At 37.4% G+C, this 19,615-nt stretch overlaps 1 protein-coding gene across 1 annotated transcript in view; it reads left to right on the top strand.

Moving 5' to 3' along the window:
• GALNT1 (polypeptide N-acetylgalactosaminyltransferase 1) overlaps nt 1-19,615 on the top strand; it is a 162,519-nt gene that overhangs the window by 69,750 nt on the left and 73,154 nt on the right. The window contains exon 4 of the mRNA XM_081802511.1: nt 464-638. Within this exon, the coding sequence (XP_081658637.1) occupies nt 464-638 (175 nt within the window). The remainder of the gene's footprint in view (nt 1-463; nt 639-19,615) is intronic.

Raw genomic sequence — 19,615 nt, 5'->3', positions numbered from 1 at the left:
CACCAAAGCAGGAAAACATGACATCGGAAGGAAAGTAGTGAGTTGCTATTTGACTGAAGGATTAAGTACTGAAGTGGGGGTGGGGAGTGGCATGGTAGGGGGCCGAGCCAGGTGGTAGGTTTGGAAAGTTAGGTTAAATTTCCATATTAAAGAGTTAGACTTTAGGAGATCATAGGAATACCACAATGAAGGTCTTGCTTTAGTGAGGTTAATGTGGTAACGATTTTTGAGATGGGAATGCCAAGGCTGTGCATGATGCAGGTGAATAGTGCAGGGTGAGGAGGTGTTGAGTGAGGACACTGTGTGGAAGAAAAGCACAGGGCAGCCCCTAGGAGGTTTTACAGACTGGGAGAGGATGGGCTCAGAAATGGCTCTGGTTGTTGAGGGTCCAATTTAAACTCATGTTATTAAACAGAAACGTTTATCAATTGCTATTGATGTTAAGTTTCTTCCATATTCTTAGTTCTAGAGCCAGTACAAAAGCCTCATGAAGGTCCTGGAGAAATGGGGAAACCAGTCGTCATTCCTAAAGAGGATCAAGAAAAGATGAAAGAGATGTTTAAAATCAATCAGTTCAATTTAATGGCGAGTGAGATGATCGCACTCAACAGATCTTTACCAGATGTCAGGTTAGAAGGGTAAGTACCTAGTGTGATCCTGACAGCATTGAATTTGAATGAAAAGTGTGTTCTGAATTTCCAATAAATTACACTTTAGTGTTGACTATTCTTTAAGTGAATGTTGTATCACTAAGTTACTACTTACCCACTTAAATAATTAAATACTGATAAAAATACTACTGATCATTAGGCTATAAATTTTAGGCTTTGGAAAATAATGATTTATCTTAATAGATTAGTAGGGGATATTAAACTTCTCAAAACATTGCTATAATCAGCTTTTTTAAAAAAGATTCTTTTAAGATGTATGTGACTTAAAACTGCAATGTATACAGTCATAGGCATACACATTACTGAATTTTTACATATACGTATATCCCTATCTGATGATCATCCACATCAAGATAAATGTGTTATGTGAATGAATATTCCATAATTTATTTACACATTGATAGACCTTGGGGTTGTTTCCACCTTTTGACTGTTATGAATAAAGCAGTTGTGACATTCTTGTGTCTTTTGGAGGACTTAGGCTCTTGTTTCTGTTTGGTATGTATAGGGGAAAGGAATAGGTTATACATTCATATAGCATTAGTATGTGCTGCCAAACATTTTCCCAGGATGATTATACCAATTTACACTCCCACCACCAGTGTAAGAGGCCCAGTTGCTCCATATGAAGAAGGTAACATAAGGTATCTGGGGTAGAGGACAGCAGTCCCCATTAAAAGCAAAGGAACTATACAGAAAACACATGGAGCAAGTGAACATACATATTTGGCTCCTGAGACCCTAGGCACCTTGCCCTCTGTGGCTCCCGTTAATGCCAACAGCCAGGCCGTGTTTCTCCAGGAAAGAGATTGAGGATCATTCTTTTTTTTTTTTTTTTTTAAAGATTTTATTTATTTATTCATGAGAGACAGAGAGAGAGGCAGAGGGAGAAGCAGGCTCCCCGCGGAGCAGGGAGCCCGATGCGGGACTCGATCCCAGGACCCTGGGAGTCATGACCTGAGCCGAAGGCAGACGCTTAACCGACTAAGCCACCCAGGCGTCCCGAGGATCATTCTTGACAGAGTAGGACTAGGCACAGAGTGGGGGGAAAAAAAACTCATAGTAATCATCACTCCAAGCTAATATTCAGCTTTTTGGTTCCCTATTTTTATAACAAATATGTAACCAAGGAATACTAGACAATCACAAAAAACCCTCAAACATGAATAGTCCCCGAAAGAGAAATATGCAAGTTGGAGGAAGCAAAAACTCTTCAGGGAGAAGAAAACTTAGAAAGAATTAATCCCAGTGAAATAATAAAACATATTACAACCATAAAACAAGAATAGGATACTATTCAAAAGATACACTAGGAGAACCAAAGAGTGTTTGGAATTTAAAAAGGAAGAAAGAAAAGGGCAAAACTTAGTGCAACTCAGCAGCAATCCTGGAAACAAAGGAGCAAAATTCCAGAGGAAAAGAATTGCCAACCTAGAATTCTGTATCTGTCCATACTTGCCATCAAATGCATAGTTTAAAAAAGGACATTTTTGGAAATGCAAAGTCTCATAACATCGAACTGGCACAGACCCTTTCTTGGAAAGTTACTGGAGATTATGCTCCACCAAATGAGGACCTAAACTCAGGAGAAATGATGGACACAGGATGTGGAAGACAGGGGATTTGGCATAAAACAAATGTGGTAGGAATCCCTCGAGGATGGTGAAGGGAGAGCCCTGGATGAGAGTTGTTAGGCCAAGAGGCAGCCACCCAGATGGAAGCAAGCAAGACACGCACGCCAGGAGAGGCTTCAAGAAGATGGATGATGTACAGCTGAATGCCTCTGGAAATAATTTAGATGATGGGGAGTTTGGGATGCAGTTAGTAAGTGCATAGAAAACCATAGCAGGGAAAACAGTATAATTCCAGGGAAAACTTTAAAAAGTTGTTCAGAGAAAGCAAAAGCAGTTATAGTTTAGTACATGGCATAGCTGTGAATGAGTCCTAAGAGGCCACCATTTAATATTGTGCATATAAAAATTAAACTGTGGGGGATGGAGAGTATCAATGTGTTCATCCAGCAGATTGGCTAAGTGGCGACCAGTCAAAAGAAGCTTCGTTATAATCTTAAGTTTTCCCAAGCTGTTAACTCTCCTGAACAATACAAGAATTACCAAAGAAGAAAAAAAAGAATTACTAAAGAAAGCTACACTCTTCAGGGAAGTCTGCAGTTGAAATGTTAATGGTGTCTGTGCTAAAAAAAAAAAGAGCCTTGATTGTTACTGTTCCAGGTAGAGTATTCCCCTATGTACATTACTGTTTTTAACACATTTTATTAAGCATTTATGTTTTGGACAGTGTTTAAATGGTGTGATACACATGCTTGTATACTGAATTTCGGGCTTGATGAGGACTGCCTAGATTTGAAAGTCTTACTTCACACAAGCTGCTGATACGCAGTCCTTCTTGCCAACCGTTTGGTCTCTGTGGGAGGGGGCCACTTAGGGAGTTGGCACCAAGTCGCTACTGTCACTGAGTAGCCTTTTTACACCTTCTTGCTCCATCTCTGTGCAGGTATCTTTCAAAGTTTTTTGTTTGTTTAACTTTGATTGTGGGGAGTTTCAAATGTGTACAAAAAGAGACAGTAGTATACGGAACCCTCATGTGTTCCTCACCTCGCTTCAGTAATTCCTAATAGTCTTGTCTCTTACTTATGCTCTTTTCTATGTCCCCCAACAGTCTCTGTCTCCTGGTATTTACACCTCTATGTATCTTCTTCCTACTGTACTAGGGTTGGTCTGTATGACCAGTAGAACACAGTACAAGTAATGGAGTGTCGCTTTCAGGATTAGGTTATAAAATACACTGGTTTCTTTTTTTTTTTTAAAGATTTTATTTATTCATTTATTTGAGAGAGAGAGAGCACATGAGAGGGGGGAAGGTCAGAGGGAGAAGCAGACTCCCCGCCGAGCAGGGCGCCCGATGCGGGACTCGATCCCGGGACTCCAGGATCATGACCTGAGCCGAAGGCAGTCGCTTAACCAACTGAGCCACCCAGGCACCCAATACACTGGTTTCTAAATTTGTTTTTTTACTCTTACTTGGGTCATTAGCTCCGGAATTCGCCAACTGACTAAAGTCCCTGTGGTTTGTGGCCTTTTGTGAAAAACCAGCTAAGTGCGATTAGAAGCAGATTCCCCAGTTCCAGGCAAAGGTGTATCATTTGTAAATATTCAGTATGTGTCTCCGAAAGATACAGACTCGTATAGGAAGGAAGATTATGATACCATTTATACCTAAAAAAATTATTTAACAGTAACTCCGTAATAACGTGAAATACCTAGTTAGTATTCAGATTTCCCTAGTTATGTAATACTTTTCTTTTTTTGTAGTGTTATTATCAGGATCCAAATAAGGTCCACACATTGCAAATGGTACACATATCTCTTAAGCCTCTCTCAGTCTCTATTTTTTTCCCCTGAGGACCAGGCAGAGTATCTTGTATCTTTCCTCAGCCTGCATTTTGTGGACTGCATGACTACGGCATCATCCACTATTCCTCTGTTTCCTCTCTTTGCTGTGGATTGGTAGGTTAAAGGCATTTTGTACCAGTATCCTTCAAGTCAGCTAAATTGTGTGCTTGTGGTAATAAAGGTGTGCAGTCTGGTTAGTCATGTGCATCCCCGTTGAACAGGTCTCTTGTATGTCCCATCTGTCTGTTTTTCCTTTTTAGAACTCCCATTAGCCAGGCTTTGGACTACTTGAATTGATTCTCTTTACTCTCTCATATTTTTGTCTTTTCTTATCTTTTTTCTTCTTCCAGGGAAAAATTCTAGACTGTCTTTGAGCTATTCTCTTGAATTTTTTATTTGTTAAGTTTTTTATTGCTAAGTTTTTATCATTGTCTGAATTTAAAAAATGTAGACACAAAAAATATTTGTGAGATATTTAGTATAACAATAGCATTTTAATCTTTCTAGTTTTTAAAGTAAATTTAACTTTCGTTTAAAAAATAATCAGTTCTGGGGTGCCTGGGTGGCTCAGTTGGTTAAGCGTCTGACTCTTGGTTTTGGCTCAGGTCATGATCTCAAGGTCCTGGGATTGAGCCCCTCGAGTCTGGCTCCATGCTCTGTAGGGAGTCTGCTTGTCCCTCTCCCCCTACCCCTCCTGTATGTGCTCTCTCTGTCTCTCTCAAATAAATAAAATATTTAAAGAAATAAAAATTATGCTTCAAACTATTTGTCTTAAAGTATTTTTTATCATGTATTTTCCATTTTTTACTAGGGATCTCTTGGAAATTTTATTTTTTTGGAAAAACTAGCCTTCTCTTTCTTTAACTGTTATTTTTTAAAAATAAAATGGTGTAAACATTCAGGAAGCTATAGGAGATAACACAACGCAGAGTACTAACCACTATACGATCACGGCAGTATAGGAGATAACAAACCTTTGTACCAACCAGCAGCCTTATTGAATCTTAAGTTGCCATATTTTCTTTATATTTTGCTTTTAGCAATAAAACCTTATGGCTACAGTTGAATCCCTTTGTATACTCCTCCCCAGTTCCATCCCACTTTGCTCTAACCGTCGTTCTGGTTTTTCCATTTATCATTACTGTTCATGTTTTAAAAGTACTTCTTCATGTCTATATATAAATAATATAGCTTAGCTGTTTTATGGGGCGCCTGGGTGGCTCAGTCGTTAGGTGTCTGCCTTCGGCTCAGGTCATGGTCCCGGGGTCCTGGGATCGAGCCCCGCATCGGGCTCCCTGCTCGGCGGGAAGCCTGCTTCTCCCTCCCCCACTCCCCCTGCTTGTGTTCTGCCTCTCGCTGTGTCTCTCTCTGTCAAATAAATAAATAAAATCTTTAAAAAAAAAAAAAATAATATAGCTTAGCTGTTTTATATTTTTAATTTAAATGGTAGTACAGCATATGCACATATCCTTCTGCAACTTTTTAACAATTGTTTTTGCTCAAGCATTGATTTTGAGATTTATCCATGTCAGTGCACGTAGTTCTGGATCATTCATTTTAACTGCTTTGTAGAAGTCCCTTGTATGAATACACCATAGTTTATCTATTTTTCTTTTACTTTATGTGTATATACTTTATGGTTACAGTGTCTCTGTAAACATCCTTTTACATGTATTCTCTTCTACAAATGTTAACACTTTTCTGTAGAACAATGCTTTTCAAATTACAGTTCAGGACCCTTTACTCACTAATGGATCGTAAAATCAGTTTAGTGAATACCTTAGCATTTTAATTAGTGAAATAGAAGATAGCAGAGTGTTTTATGTAGTAAAAGTATTTTTTAATTAATCATTATTTCAGGATGTGTGTATTAGATTAACATAAAATGTATTTGTTACCAAGGGTTATGGCCAAAAGTGACAGTAGAAGTGAGATTATTGTGCTGAGAGGTAGGCACTTTTTTATTTCACTCAATTAAAAAAAAAACAAAACTGCTCCCTCACTGGTTTTACCAATTTACATTTTCCAGCTACAGAGAATTCATGCAGAGGATAGTAGTGGCATGGACTAGGCGAGCATGGATGAAGAAGTTTTAAAATTCTGATTGCATTTTTTATGATGGAACCTATCAGAACGCTGATGGGTTGGATATGGAGTAAAAGAGAAAAGGGGGAGTAAGAATTTAGGCCTGAGCTGCCATCTCAGTTACAGTGATACTTGCCAAGATAGAAAGAAGAAGAAAATAGAAATATGGGGAAATAAATCAATTAGCATGTATTTATAAAAGACTAGGGTTGGGAGAGATGTTGAAGCTGGAGCTATGAATTTGGACAAGTAAATTTAAAGGCATGGGGTTGGTTGAGATAGCCCTACAAGTGGAGGAGATGAAAAAGAGGTTAGGTTAGATGATTGACATTTCATCTTTTGAAGAGTGAGAAGAGGAGGAAAATCTAGCAAAAGGGTAAGAAGACATGAGGTATGAGGGGGAAAGTACGTGGAAGTCAAGAAAATGTTTAAGGAGTAAGTGGTCAACTCTGTTAAATTCTGCTGAGATGAATGATGAAGTCTCTAAATTGACCTGTGGATTTCAGTGTATGGAGGCTCTTGGAATTTAGATAAAATTGTTTCTGTGGAGTGATAGGAATGAAACTCTGATTTAAAAGACTGAGGAAGACTCCAGTTTCTGTGATGGCAGCCTTGGTGATTTAGATCAACTCTTCAGTTGAGGACAATTAGAAAGTTAGGTAAAAAATAGATATAAAAATTATTTGCTTAAAAACAGAGAGAGGTCAGAAGGCAGAGCTTAGAAGGCAGTGAAGAATTATGGAGCCATCTGTGGGAGAAGATGAAAACTCAGAGAAACAAGCCTGGAACTTTAACCTTGATGCATTCCAAAAGGTGTATACCTAAATAGTACATTTTTTTTTTTTGACATTGCATATGAATTTATTTTTTTTAATTTAAATTCAATTAGCCAACATATAGTACATCATTAGTTTCAGATGTAGTGTTCATAAATAGTACTTTTGATAGCCTTATGGTGCTGGGGCATAAAACCTGGAGTCCAGAGCCTATTGTGTGTGTGTGTGTGTGTGTGTGTGTGTGTGTGTGTTGGCGGGGGATTGGCGGGGGAGAGTCAGATAGCCCTTCCTGCATGCTTTAGTTTTAGGTTCCTAGAAATAATGATGAAATTGAAGTAGATCAGCCCTGGTGGTGACTGAAGCCCAAGTTTAAACCATCTTAATCCAGAAAATTGAATTTACTGGTGCCCCTGGCTTCCCCTAGATTCAAATGTAAATCCTCTCTGAAGAAAGCTATTAGGCCAGTAAATTTTTATTTTATTTTATTTTTTTTATTGTTATGTTAATCCCCATACATTACATCATTAGTTTTGGGTCCAGTAAATTTTTAAATGGTATTTCATACGCAGAGGAAACAAAGGCACATGAAAGAAAACAAAACAATAGACAATGGAAATAGACCCAGAAGGACTCCAGGTAATGGAGTTATCAGACATAGACTTTAAAATGATTGTAGGGCGCCTGGGTGGCTCAGATGGTTAAGCGTCTGCCTGCGGCTCAGGTCGTGATCCCAGGGTCCTGGGATCGAGTCCCGCATGGGGCTCCCTGCTAGGTGGGGAGCCTGCTTCTCCCTCTGCCTCTGCCGCTCTCTCTCTCTGACTCTCATGAATAAATAAATAAAACATTTTAAAAAAATAAAATGATTGTATATAATATTAATGTGTTCAAGGAGATTTAAAAACAAGATTGAGAATTTCAGCAGAGAACTAGAATCTGTTAGAAAATAACCAAGTAGAAATTCTAGAACTGGAAAAGTACAGTAATAAAAAGTAAAGACCTAATGGATAGGCTTAGCAGCAGACTAGACATAGCTAAAGAGAAAATTAGTGAGCTGAATTATAGATCAGAAGTAAATATCCAGAATGAAGCATGGAGGATGGAAAATAACAGATAGTAAGAGATACAGGAGATAAAGAGATCTAGGATTGTTAACAAATTATAGTTAAAATAAGAAAGAGAATTGAGCAGTAGCAATATTTGAAAGTATAATAGCCAAGAATTTTCTAAAACTAATGTTAAAAACATTAAGGCACCGAATCAGTAAGTTTGATGAACCTTCAGCAGGATACCTGCCACATCATACTTGGGCATATCGTAATAAAACTGTTGGAAGCCAGAGCTAGAGAAAAGAATTGTAAAAATAAGCAAAGGGATGGAGGGGAAAGCTAAAGATTACCTTCAAAGGTGCAACAGTAATTCTGACAGCTGACTTCTCAGCGGACTTCTCAACAGAAAAAACAAGGAAGCCAAAAGATAACAACATGGTGTCTTTTAAAGTCTGAGATAACTTTAAATAAGCCTGAAATTTTATACCCAGCACAGTATCTTTCAAAAATAAAAACCTTTAAGAGAGGGGCGCCTGGGTGGCTCAGTCGTTAAGTGTCTGCCTTCGGCTCAGGTCATGATCCCAGGGTCCTGGGATCGAGCCCCGCATCGGGCTCCCTGCTCCGCGGGAAGCCTGCTTCTCCCTCCCCCACTCCCTCTGCTTGTGTTCCCTCTGTTGCTGTGTCTCTCTCTGTCAAATAAATAAATAAAATCTTTAGAAAAAAAAAAAAAAACCTTTAAGAGAAACAAAACTGAGATAATTCATTACCCACCCTAAAAAACACTAAAGGGTGTTCTCTTAAGCAGAAAGAAAATGATCCCACTGAAATGATCAGGTACAGAAATGAAGGAAGAACAATGGAATTGGTAAATATGTAGATAAATTAATGTCAACTTTGTAAACAATATGACATACAAAATATCAATAAAATTAGAGAACAGAGCATTTTCTTTGGGTAGCAATAAATGGAGCTAAACCTTACATTTGTAAGGTTTTGGGGGGTGTTTATTGTCAAGTCGTGGGTAAAGATAGCAGTTAGTATTAGACTTTAATAAATCAAGGTTGTGTGTTACAATTTTTAAGGTTACCACCAGAAGATAAATGTTAGTAGAGTGGAGAAAGTAGAAATTAAAAAAATATAAATTCAGAGGCACCTGGCTGGCTCAGTTGGTAGAGCATGTGACTCAGTCATGAGTTCAGTCAAGCCCCACATTGGGTATAGAGTCCACTTTTATATATATATTTATATATATATATATATATATATATATATATACACATATATATAAGGAAAGAAAGAAAAAAGGGCAAATATTTCTATCTGTGTAAGATGCTAGGTTGAAACTCAAGTATATCATTAAATCTATTAAAGATTTTGCTTAAAAGACAAAGATTGTTAGATTGAGTAAGAAAAAATGACAACTATATATTATTATGAGGCAAACATAAAAAAAAGAGGGAATAGGAATACTTAGGGTAAAGAATAGAACAAAACAACATACCTGACCAATATTACTGTCCGGTAAATAAAGTAAACTTCAAGGCAAAAAGCATTAAGTGCTTTAAGAAAAAAAATATTTTATCCTAGTTAACAGTGCAAATATTGCATTTCAGAACTTGTAAGGTACAACTAATTCCATGCCTAGATGAAAATAGTTTAAATGCATATAATTTTTTTAAAAGATAATTTTATGAATTATCATAAGAAATTAGAAAAAGGACAGCAAATTAAAACAAATGGAAGAGTAGAAACTTAATAAGTATACAGTAGAGGAACAGCAAAGCCAGAAGTTGGTTCTTTGAAAAAACTAATAAAATTGACCACTCAAGAAAATAAAAGGAGTGACAAATAATCCATGTAAGGTAGAAAAAGGTAACATTACTATAGATGCTGACCCCAGAAGAAAGTATACTATAAAGAGCAGAAATTAATATAAGAGAATACAAAGAGTATAGAGTCAACAAAGCCAAAAGTTAGTTATTTGACAAGAATAACAAAATCAAAAACCCTTTCCTAAGTAACAACTATCATGAATGAAGAAGAGGACATTACCATACATCATACAGACATTTAAAAAATTATAAGTAGATAATATAAACATTATCCCAATAACTTAAAATTTTAAATGAAATGATTAATTCCTGGAAAAATACAATTTAGTGAAACCGACACAAGAAAGATAGTAGAAAGTACTGTAACTACTAAATAAATTAATGATATAAATGATTTAAAATTTTTACATATGGACACAATCATAAACTTCCAGGTGTTGGTGGCCTTGCCAATGAATTATATCAGATTTTTAGGGAAGAAATAATGCCAACTTACACAAACTTTTTTAGATAACTAGAAAAAGAAGGGACATATCAAACTTGTTTCATAAGATCAGGATGATCTTGAGATGAAAATCTGACAATGACATGACAAAGCAATATTACAGGCCAGTTTCACTGATAAACATAGGATTCTAAATAAAATGTCAGCTGAATCCAGCAATAGGTAATGTTAATAATATATTAAAACCAAATTGGTTTATGCTAGCACACTAGGTTGATTTAATATTTTAAAATCATTTAATGTCACCACATTAACAGGAATAAAGGAGATAAGCTCTGTTATTTCAGTAGATACAGAAAGGGGACTTGATAAAAATTTGTCATTGGTTATGACAGAAATTCTAGCAAACTACAAATGAAAGGGAACCTCCTTAATCTGATAAAATGTATCTACCAAAACCAAATGAAACAAAGCCTCTCAGGTTTAACAGTAATTTTGAAAATGTTCCTTTTGAAATCTGGAACATGACACAGATGCCCATTATCACTTCTATTCACTGTTGTGCTGGAGGTTTTAGCCAGAGTAAGGAGGGCAAGCAAAAGAAATAATAGTTATAAGTACTGGAAAGGAATTAAAACTTTTTATTTGCACTTGACATGATTATATATGATGAAAATTCAAGAGAAGTACAGATAAAAGATTAGAATCAAAAAGTATTGATTGTTTTAAGGTTGATACTTAAAATGAAAATCAATTGTATTTCTATGTCAGTTTTCTAACAAAAGGTGGGCAGTACATTTTTTTAAAATACCACATACAGTGCAATCAGAAAATATCAAATATCAGAAACTCTCTTCAAAAAAATTCTAAAATGTTATTGAGAGAAATTAAAGATCTAAGTAATGGAAAAATGCCCATCTTTATGGGTGGACAGTTCAATATTATAAAATATTGGTTTTCTCCAAATTGATTTATAGATTCAAAGTGAATTTCCAGTCACATTTGTTTGTGTGTGTGTATAAATTGACAGATTGGTTCTTAATGTAACTGGAAGTGCAAAGACCCAGAATAGCCAGACATTTTTGTAGAAGAATAAGTAAGGTTGGAGGATTTGTAATAACAGTTATCAAAATTTATCAAGAAAGTATAGTAATTAAGATAGTGTGGTATTTTTGCAAGGATAAACAGATTGGTGAAACAAAATAGGGAGTCTATAACTAGTCCCATTCTACTTAAACACTTAGTTTAGGACAAAGATGGAACTGCATTGTAGTAGAAGGATGTTCTTCTAAAGAAAAAAGTAGGGGCGCCTGGGTGGCTCATTCGTTAAGCGTCTTCCTTTGGCTCGGGTCATGGTCCTGGGGTTCTGGGATGGAGCCCCGCACCGGGCTCCTTGGTGGGAAGCCTGCTTCTCCCTCTCCCATTCCCCCTGCTTTTGTTCCCTCTCTCACTGTCTCTGTCAAATAAATAAAATCTAAAAAAAAAAAAAGTAAACAATACTGGGTCATCCTGATAATAATTTAAGGACAAAACTGAAACTAACTTTTTCTCACACAATATAGAAAATTTTTTTCATGTGTATTACTGATATAAATATGAAGGCAAAGCAATAAAGCTCCTGGGAGATCACATAGAATTTATTATGATCCTGAGAGAGGGGACGATTTCTTTTTTTTTTTTTAAGTTTGTTTATTTATTTATTTATTTATTTATTTATACATACATACATACATACATACATACATACATACATACATACATGAGAGACAGAGAGAGAGAGGCAGAGGGAGAAGCAGGCTCCCAAGGAGCAGGGAGCCCGATGCGGGACTCGATCCCAGGACTCTGGGATCACGACCCCAGCCGAAGGCAGACGCTTAACCATCTGAGCCACCCAGGTGCCCGAGGGGACGATTTCTTAAACAGGACATAGAAATACTCAAAAATGCAGGGAAAGTTTGATAAATGGGACTGCATTAAAGACTTCCTGTTCATTTAAAAAAAAGTGAAAAAATACATTGAAAAGGCAAGTCACAGAAGAAATTTATGATACCTATAACCAGCAAAATGCTCAGATCCAGAATATATAAATAACTCCTACACATCAAAAAGGAAAAGGAAAACGGATGAAAAACTTGAAGAGATAATCCAAATGACCAGTAAACATAGGGCAAGATGCTCAACCTTATTAGTAATCAATAAAACACAAAACTCATGAAATACCACTTCATACTCTTCATAGTGACTAGTGTTGGTAGCAGTGTAAATTGTTACACCCACATTGAAAAACATGTCAGTATCTAGTAAAATGAACACTAACATACTTCATGACCCAGAAGATCCACATGTAGATGTATCTAACAGATGCATGCACATACACATCAGGAGACCAGGACAAAAATGTTAATGGTAGTACTTTTGTATTGGCTCCAAACTGAAAGTAATCTTAAGTGTGTATCAGCAGTGGAATGTGGTAGATTCATACGATTGAATACTTTACAGCAGTGGAAATGAACAAAAGCCGCATTATGAATGAATCTCACCATTTATACCAAGCTAGAGTCACAGAAGAACATACACGGAATTAGGCTATCTCTAGGAAGGCCAGAAACCGGCAACCCAAAACAGTGATGTTAAGGGTTAGGACAGTGATTGATCCCCACTGGGGAGAAAGGAAAAGGTAATGGGAGCAAGGGGGACTTGTGAGGTGCTGGTCACGTTTTCTCTCTTCCCCTGAGTCATGGTTACATGGGCATTTGCTGTGTGATAACTCATTCAGCTCTAAATTTATGTTTTGTGCACTCTGCTTTACTTCATATAAAATCAACTCGAGAAAAGAGTGGGGGAGACAAAGTGGGAGGGGCAGCAGGTGTAGCAGTGCTTTTGAGGTTTCATCGGAGAAAGGGAAGTGGAGGCGTTAGCTGGGGAGATTGTGCAATTAAGGGAGACATTATCTTTCTTTTTTCAAAGATGGTATATACTGTAGTCTACATGTTTATGAGAATGATCCCACTGAGGGTAACTTTGAGAGGGGAGTATTACAGCAAGAGCATTTAACTTGAGTAGGTGAGAAGGAATGTAGTTGGCTTCAGACAGGAGCAGGGATAATTCGGGCCTTGTGTCGTGGGAAAAAGGCACAATGTTCACGATCACACATGCCTACCGGATGGTAAATGTGTTCATGGGAGTATGGAAATCCTCTGACAGCTTCTGTGTTTTCGGTGAAATTGCCACCTATGAGTGAGGAGGGTGGGGAAGGTATTGGAAATCTGTGGACATGTGAAACAAGCACGTTGAAAACTCTGCACAGCACTGAGAGCCTGCTTGAGATTTGTGGTTATAAATTGAAAATGAGGCCATTCAGCATGCTCGCATGTTTTCTTTTTTTTTTTTTAAAGATTTTATTTATTTGACAGAGAGTGAGAGATAGTGAGAGCAGGAACACAAGGGGCTTGATCCCAGGACTCTGGGATCATGACCTGAGCCGAAGGCATACACTTAACGACTGAGCCACCCAGGCGCCTCCGCTCGCATGTTTTCTTTAGCCATATATTCAGCAGCTCAAATGAGATGCAAAGTCAGCAGAAAGTTGGATTTAGCTAGGATTGGGCTATTCCAGCAAGTGAGATAAAAGAATAGGGAGCTCCAGGGTGGTAATAATGATAAACAGCCATGGATCTAAGCAGAGTAGATGACCTGGATAACATGAAGAGGACAACAGAAAGTAAGAAGACGGAGGGTCTGGAGTGAAGACCCCCGTGAAGGAAGCTAAAGATCTGGGATTATTGGAGTAATTGAGTTGGAAGAGCAAGGATGGGGTTCGGGGGATGGTGACCAGAGATTGTGATGCTTAAAATGGAGGTGATCGGTAATTGCGTGGTCTAGGGATATAGAATGAAAGTACATAGGTGAGATGTGGTGGAGGACAGTTTCATTGGAGGAGGGCAGAGCAAAGATCTGAGAGGCCAGGGTATTGAAAAATGGACTACATAGATGCTAAAATGACCGAAAATCTGATGACAAGACTGTGGTGGAACTGATAGGGGAGGCGATAGATGACAGTGACAAGGATGGACTGGCACATTCTTTAAAAGACTTGGGGCTTCTTAAGGAGGAGGGAGAAGCAACGGTTTTAAATCAGCAGTAAGGAACAAGGAAGGTATCTACCACCCCCTCCAGATTCAGTGGTACGTGAGACAGGGAAGAAAAGTAGCCTCCTCTTGAAAGAAGACGACTCAGAGGCTGCCTGGATAGCTCAGTCAGTTAAGCACCGTCCGACTCTTGATTTTGGCTCAGGTCATGATCTCATGGGTTGTGAGATCAGGCCCTGTGTTGGGCTCCACCCTCAGCAAGGAGTCTGCTTCAGATTCTCTCCCTGTCCCTCTGCCCCTCCCCCTCATTTGCTCTCTCTCAAACTTTAGAAAAAAGAGACTACTTACGACGTGGTCTTCTTGGCAATATTTTAATTAGTGCTAGAAGATGAAGGGAATATTCAGAAAAGGGATTATGAATACAGCTGATTTTACTGGTGACAAAACCATGAATTCCCGGCTGCAAAGTGGAAAGGTTTGCAGGTGTTAACCTGAAAAAATAAAACAGCCAGTTACTTTACTTGCAAAATGGATTTATTTGAGAATAGCAGAGAATTGCAATTCAGGACAAACTATGCAAAACCATAGCAAATCCAATAATCAAAGGGGAAGACTTCTTTTATGGAGGAAGAAATTGGGAAGAGGGTTTGTTTGTTTTGAAGGAGAGAGAGCGAGAGAGAGGAGAGAGAATCTCAAGCAGACTCTCCACCGAGAGACTGAGCCACCCAGGTGCCCCCAGAGAAGCTGTTTTGAATGAAAGCTTATTAGAGAAAAGCAAGAGTTCAGGGTGATGATGGTTTCTCATTCGCTGAGGTGCAGGCAGGTACTCAGTTTCTTGTAGAAGATGCATGTACATCTTTTCCTGTTGGGACCTGTAGTTAGTGATTCTTTCCTGTTGACCCTTCTGTTGGGGTCTGTAATTGACATTCTTGTAACTGAAGTTGGGTGGTATGGCTCTCCCTTCCTGGCCTCCCCTCCTCGCCTCCTGACCGTTTTCATGAGGTTTCTCTCCATTAATTTTCACACAGGTCAGGAGCTTTAGTTAGCCCAATAGCAATTCAGATTTGGGTAATTCACAATAACTGGAAGGCCTGGGTGTTCACAGCATTATCTTATAGTTTTAGAACATTTTCATGTATATAATGTATTATATACATTTTCATGTATATAATGTATTATCTTATAGTTTTAGAACATTTTCATGTATATAATTATGTAGTTATTCTCATTGCTCATATTTTTATTGCTTTTCCCCTTTTTCTTTAAATAATCTTGCTAGTGATTTGCAGTTTTTAATTTTCAAAAAAGAAGTAGTTTTTCTTGTATCTGATTGTTTTTTTTAAGTTTATTTTCTCTGTAATGATCTCTTCTTCTGTTTTGTGTTTAATCTGTTCTCTCCCTTCTTTAGTTAAATGCTTAACCTATTATTTAAAAATATTTTTGTTTTCTAATAGTCATTAAAGACTCTATGAACACTTCAGTGCAGCCTGTTGTTTTATGTATTTTCATCCTTATTTATTCCTAAGTAGTTGGTAATTTCCATTTGATTTCTGCTTAACTCAGGATGACCTAGAAATACATTAAATATTTCTAGGTACATTTCTTTTTGCCTTTTGATTTACTCATTTTTATTAGTGATTTCTAGATTAATTTCATCATGATCAGAGAACATGACCTGTATATGAACATGATCTATTTCAAATGTGTTGAAACCTGCGTCTTGACCTAGAAAGTGTTCAGTTCTTAAAAAATGTTTCCTCTGCAGTTGAAAATAACTGTTTGGTTGCCTGTTACTTCTGGATTTTTTTCTGTTTCATAGTACATGCTGTATTAGATTCTGATTAATTTGTATTTTAAAAAAAACCTCCCATATGATTATGGACTTGACAGTTTCTCAATTCATTCTTTTATTTTTCAAGGCTGCATCATTGGATGTATCTACAGTAATTGATAGTATATTCTTGTTTTTAAACCCAGTATTCACTGTATCTGTATTAATTTTTTTACCCTGGTTTTAACATCGCTATACTACTTTTAGTATGTTTAACATTTTCCTGGTGTATCTGTTATTTTTTTCTATTTCTTTCTGCCATCTGTATGATTTTATTTTATGTGTATCTCTACTAAATGGCTGGATTTATATTTTCATTTCACTCTAATCAGTTTTTAATAGGTGAGTTTTATGCATCTACATTTATTGTGACTATTGTTAAATTTGGACTTCTTTTAGGTTGAACCATATGAAATTGATATTCAACCATTTTTGACCTGTGAAAATGAGTTTCATAAAGTTCAACCTAATCTTGTTTTGTTTATTTTTTCCTCCTTTCCTGCTTTGCTAATTGATACAGTTTCATTTGATAAAATTTTTAGTATTCATGTTTTTCTGTCTCTTGGTTTGGAAGCTGCACATTTTATTCTTTAGTAGTAAGACCTGAGTATATTGTAATTGTCAACATGTGGACTTATCTTTATCTACATGTTCAGTGCACATAGTGTACTTTTGATCAGGGCATTCATATTCTTCAATTCTAGGACATTTCTGGCTATAATCTCAAATATTACTGTGTTACCATTCCCTCAACCTGTTCTTCTGGAATTACTCATATGCATAGACTAGAGGTTCTCAATCTATATTTTTTTCCCCTTTGTCCCTTTTTGAATTATATATAATGAATTTCTCATTAATATCTCGATAACGGAAAGTCCAGGTCTCACTCTGCCATTTACTGGCTTTGTGGCTTTGGAAGAGGTAGTGACCTTTCTATACTGCAGGATCCTTATCTCTACAGTAAGATAAATAACAAGGGCTGTTGTGAGGATTTGTAGTGCTTCGAATACTTCCTGGCACCTAGGATATAGAGAAGACCTGTGTTCAGGAAGTAAGCTCTAGGTCCCAGTGCAAGTCTCATGAAAAGCCAACTACAAGCATGCTTTTCCATCGCCACTCTATTTTACTAATCACTGTCTGGCTTCTGAAGTGTATTGACAATGAAATGTGCAATGAGAAACATCAGATGTATATTTAACTATCTCTGCAATAAGATAGACAAAGCTGGCCAGCAGGTACTTTTCAGACCATTTCACAGAGGTGAAAGAATAAGTAGTGTGGACAGCCCCTAGAGTGCAGCTTTTTTACCCCCTTTTCTGAATCCAGAAAAGCCCTGCTTGATCTAAGGCATGGGCTTAACTGGTAGTGTAGCTGGCGGTGTCCAGACCATCCTGTGCCTGCCAGGAACCTTTACTGTCTTCTAGGATCTCCAAGGACACATTTCCTGCAGGAAACTGGGGGAAAGAATAACACTGTTCAAGTGTCAAGAAGAGTAAAAAACAAAGAATAACTTTTGTAATGTGTGATCTTAGGGAAGGAGCTTTGAGGCAAATTCCAAGTCATCTAATGTGGCAGTTCTATCCTATATAATTAGTCTCAGATGTTTAAAAAGTAATAATAATACCAATTAGTGAGTGCTTAGTATGTACCAGGCACTACACACACTATCATTTTTAAGCAGTTGAGTAAAGTAGTAGTATGCCCCATTGACAGATGGGGAAACTCAGACTTTAAATGATTTGTGCAAAGTGCAGTTAAGTGATCCAAGTGAAATCTATCATTGACAAAACGTGTAATCTTAATCACTGTGCTCTGCCATCACTTGTATGGTGGATCTTCATCGATCTTATCTGAATGACAGTACACAGGGGAGAAATTATGTAACATTGCCAGACGTTGCTAGACAGGTGGCCAGCCGTCTTAAGAAATATTGACTTGTCGTTGGTAAGTGGTCACTACCAGGCTAACTTTAGTGGATGACAAATACTTTAAAAATCATAGCTGAAAGGGACCTAGAGAAGAGAATTGGCTTATATATGCATACTCACCTTGACTTAGCAAAAAGCTGCTTCCTTTCCCACAGCCTCAGTTTCCTTATCTGTAAAACTGGGAGAGCAGCGCCTCTGTCTTTTGGTTGTTGTGAGGATAAAGTGAGGTAATGCGTAAAAACTCTTAATGCTATTTTAGGCCCTAAGAGGGCTAAAATAGGTACAACGAGACTTTAACAGTTGCAAAATAATATAAATAGTAATTATCACGAGACTTCTGTTGTTCTACATTCCTGAATTGTTAGGTGTTTGTGTGGATTGATTCTCTGGTAAGCCCGGTCTTGCCGAGATGATCACTCTGCTAAGCAAATTTAATAATCTGTTTCCCAAAACACTGCTGAATCACTCAGGCACTCAGACTAACTCAGTCCACATAGTGAATTTCATGCATTAGAGTTAATTCAGTAATTCTTTCACTCACTTATAACAAGAGTGCTTGTTATGTAGGCCATCTTTTAATTACTGCTGTACATGGAGACACAGATGAAACTACTTGTGTTTTCACTCATTGTGTAAAAACCAGGGATTTTTCAGTCAACTCCAGCTCCACTCCAGTATATAACTCACTCCACTAAAAGCATCAGTCCACTGTGGTAGTGATGGTATAGTTTCAAAAACCTGCCCATCTCCCTTCATCCTTTCTCAGTCTGTGCTCTCTGCCAAACAAAGAAGTAAACCAGGGAAGAGAAAGGCCCGGGATCTGAAAGACAGGAGATTCAGTGTGCAGGACAGCTAATAGAATCCCCCTGGGGATGGCATAGGGAGAGCCCTGGACCCCAGTGGTGCGGGCACAGAGGCAACCCACACAGAAAACTTCAGGAGGTATTGCTTTAAGAAGATTTCATTCATATTATAGCCCGTGCTTCTGAACATCTTAAGAGACTATTTAAACGAATTGTAGAGAGTTTGGGTTTGAATTAGTGACAAATACATAGAAAATGAAGAAAAGGGGCAAAAATAACCTAGGGTAAAGTGGAAGGCAATGTGCAGAAAAGGAAAAGTATTCACAATATACAAATCATCTATAAATAGCATTTTTACATAGTCCTTATACAAACATTAAATAACAACCACATTTCTAATATAACTACATTGGGAGACTGAGGGAGTAGCAAGTGTATGTATTAGAATGGGGATAGGAGGGAAATAAATCCTTATTCTACAGTAAGTTAATATGTAATATTTAGAATTATGGAGGTAAATATTAAGAGAAAGAGGTCAAAGAATTGCATATGGTTTCCTTTATAGGAAGGGAGAGTAATGGTAGAGAGGGGAGAGAAGAGCTTTTTAAAACAAGCTTTGCACTGTTGTTTATTCTTTATGTTTTCATTTTTCTTGTAGATTCCTAATTGCTAGGTCTTACGGTAACTTTGTTTTTAA

This window comes from Leptonychotes weddellii, chromosome 13 (assembly GCF_054177405.1).
Source record: "Leptonychotes weddellii isolate Sample4059 chromosome 13, ASM5417740v2, whole genome shotgun sequence".
Lineage (NCBI taxonomy): Eukaryota > Metazoa > Chordata > Mammalia > Carnivora > Phocidae > Leptonychotes > Leptonychotes weddellii.
Note: the sequence above shows the minus strand (reverse complement) of the source record. Positions and strands in the feature narration are given on the sequence as shown.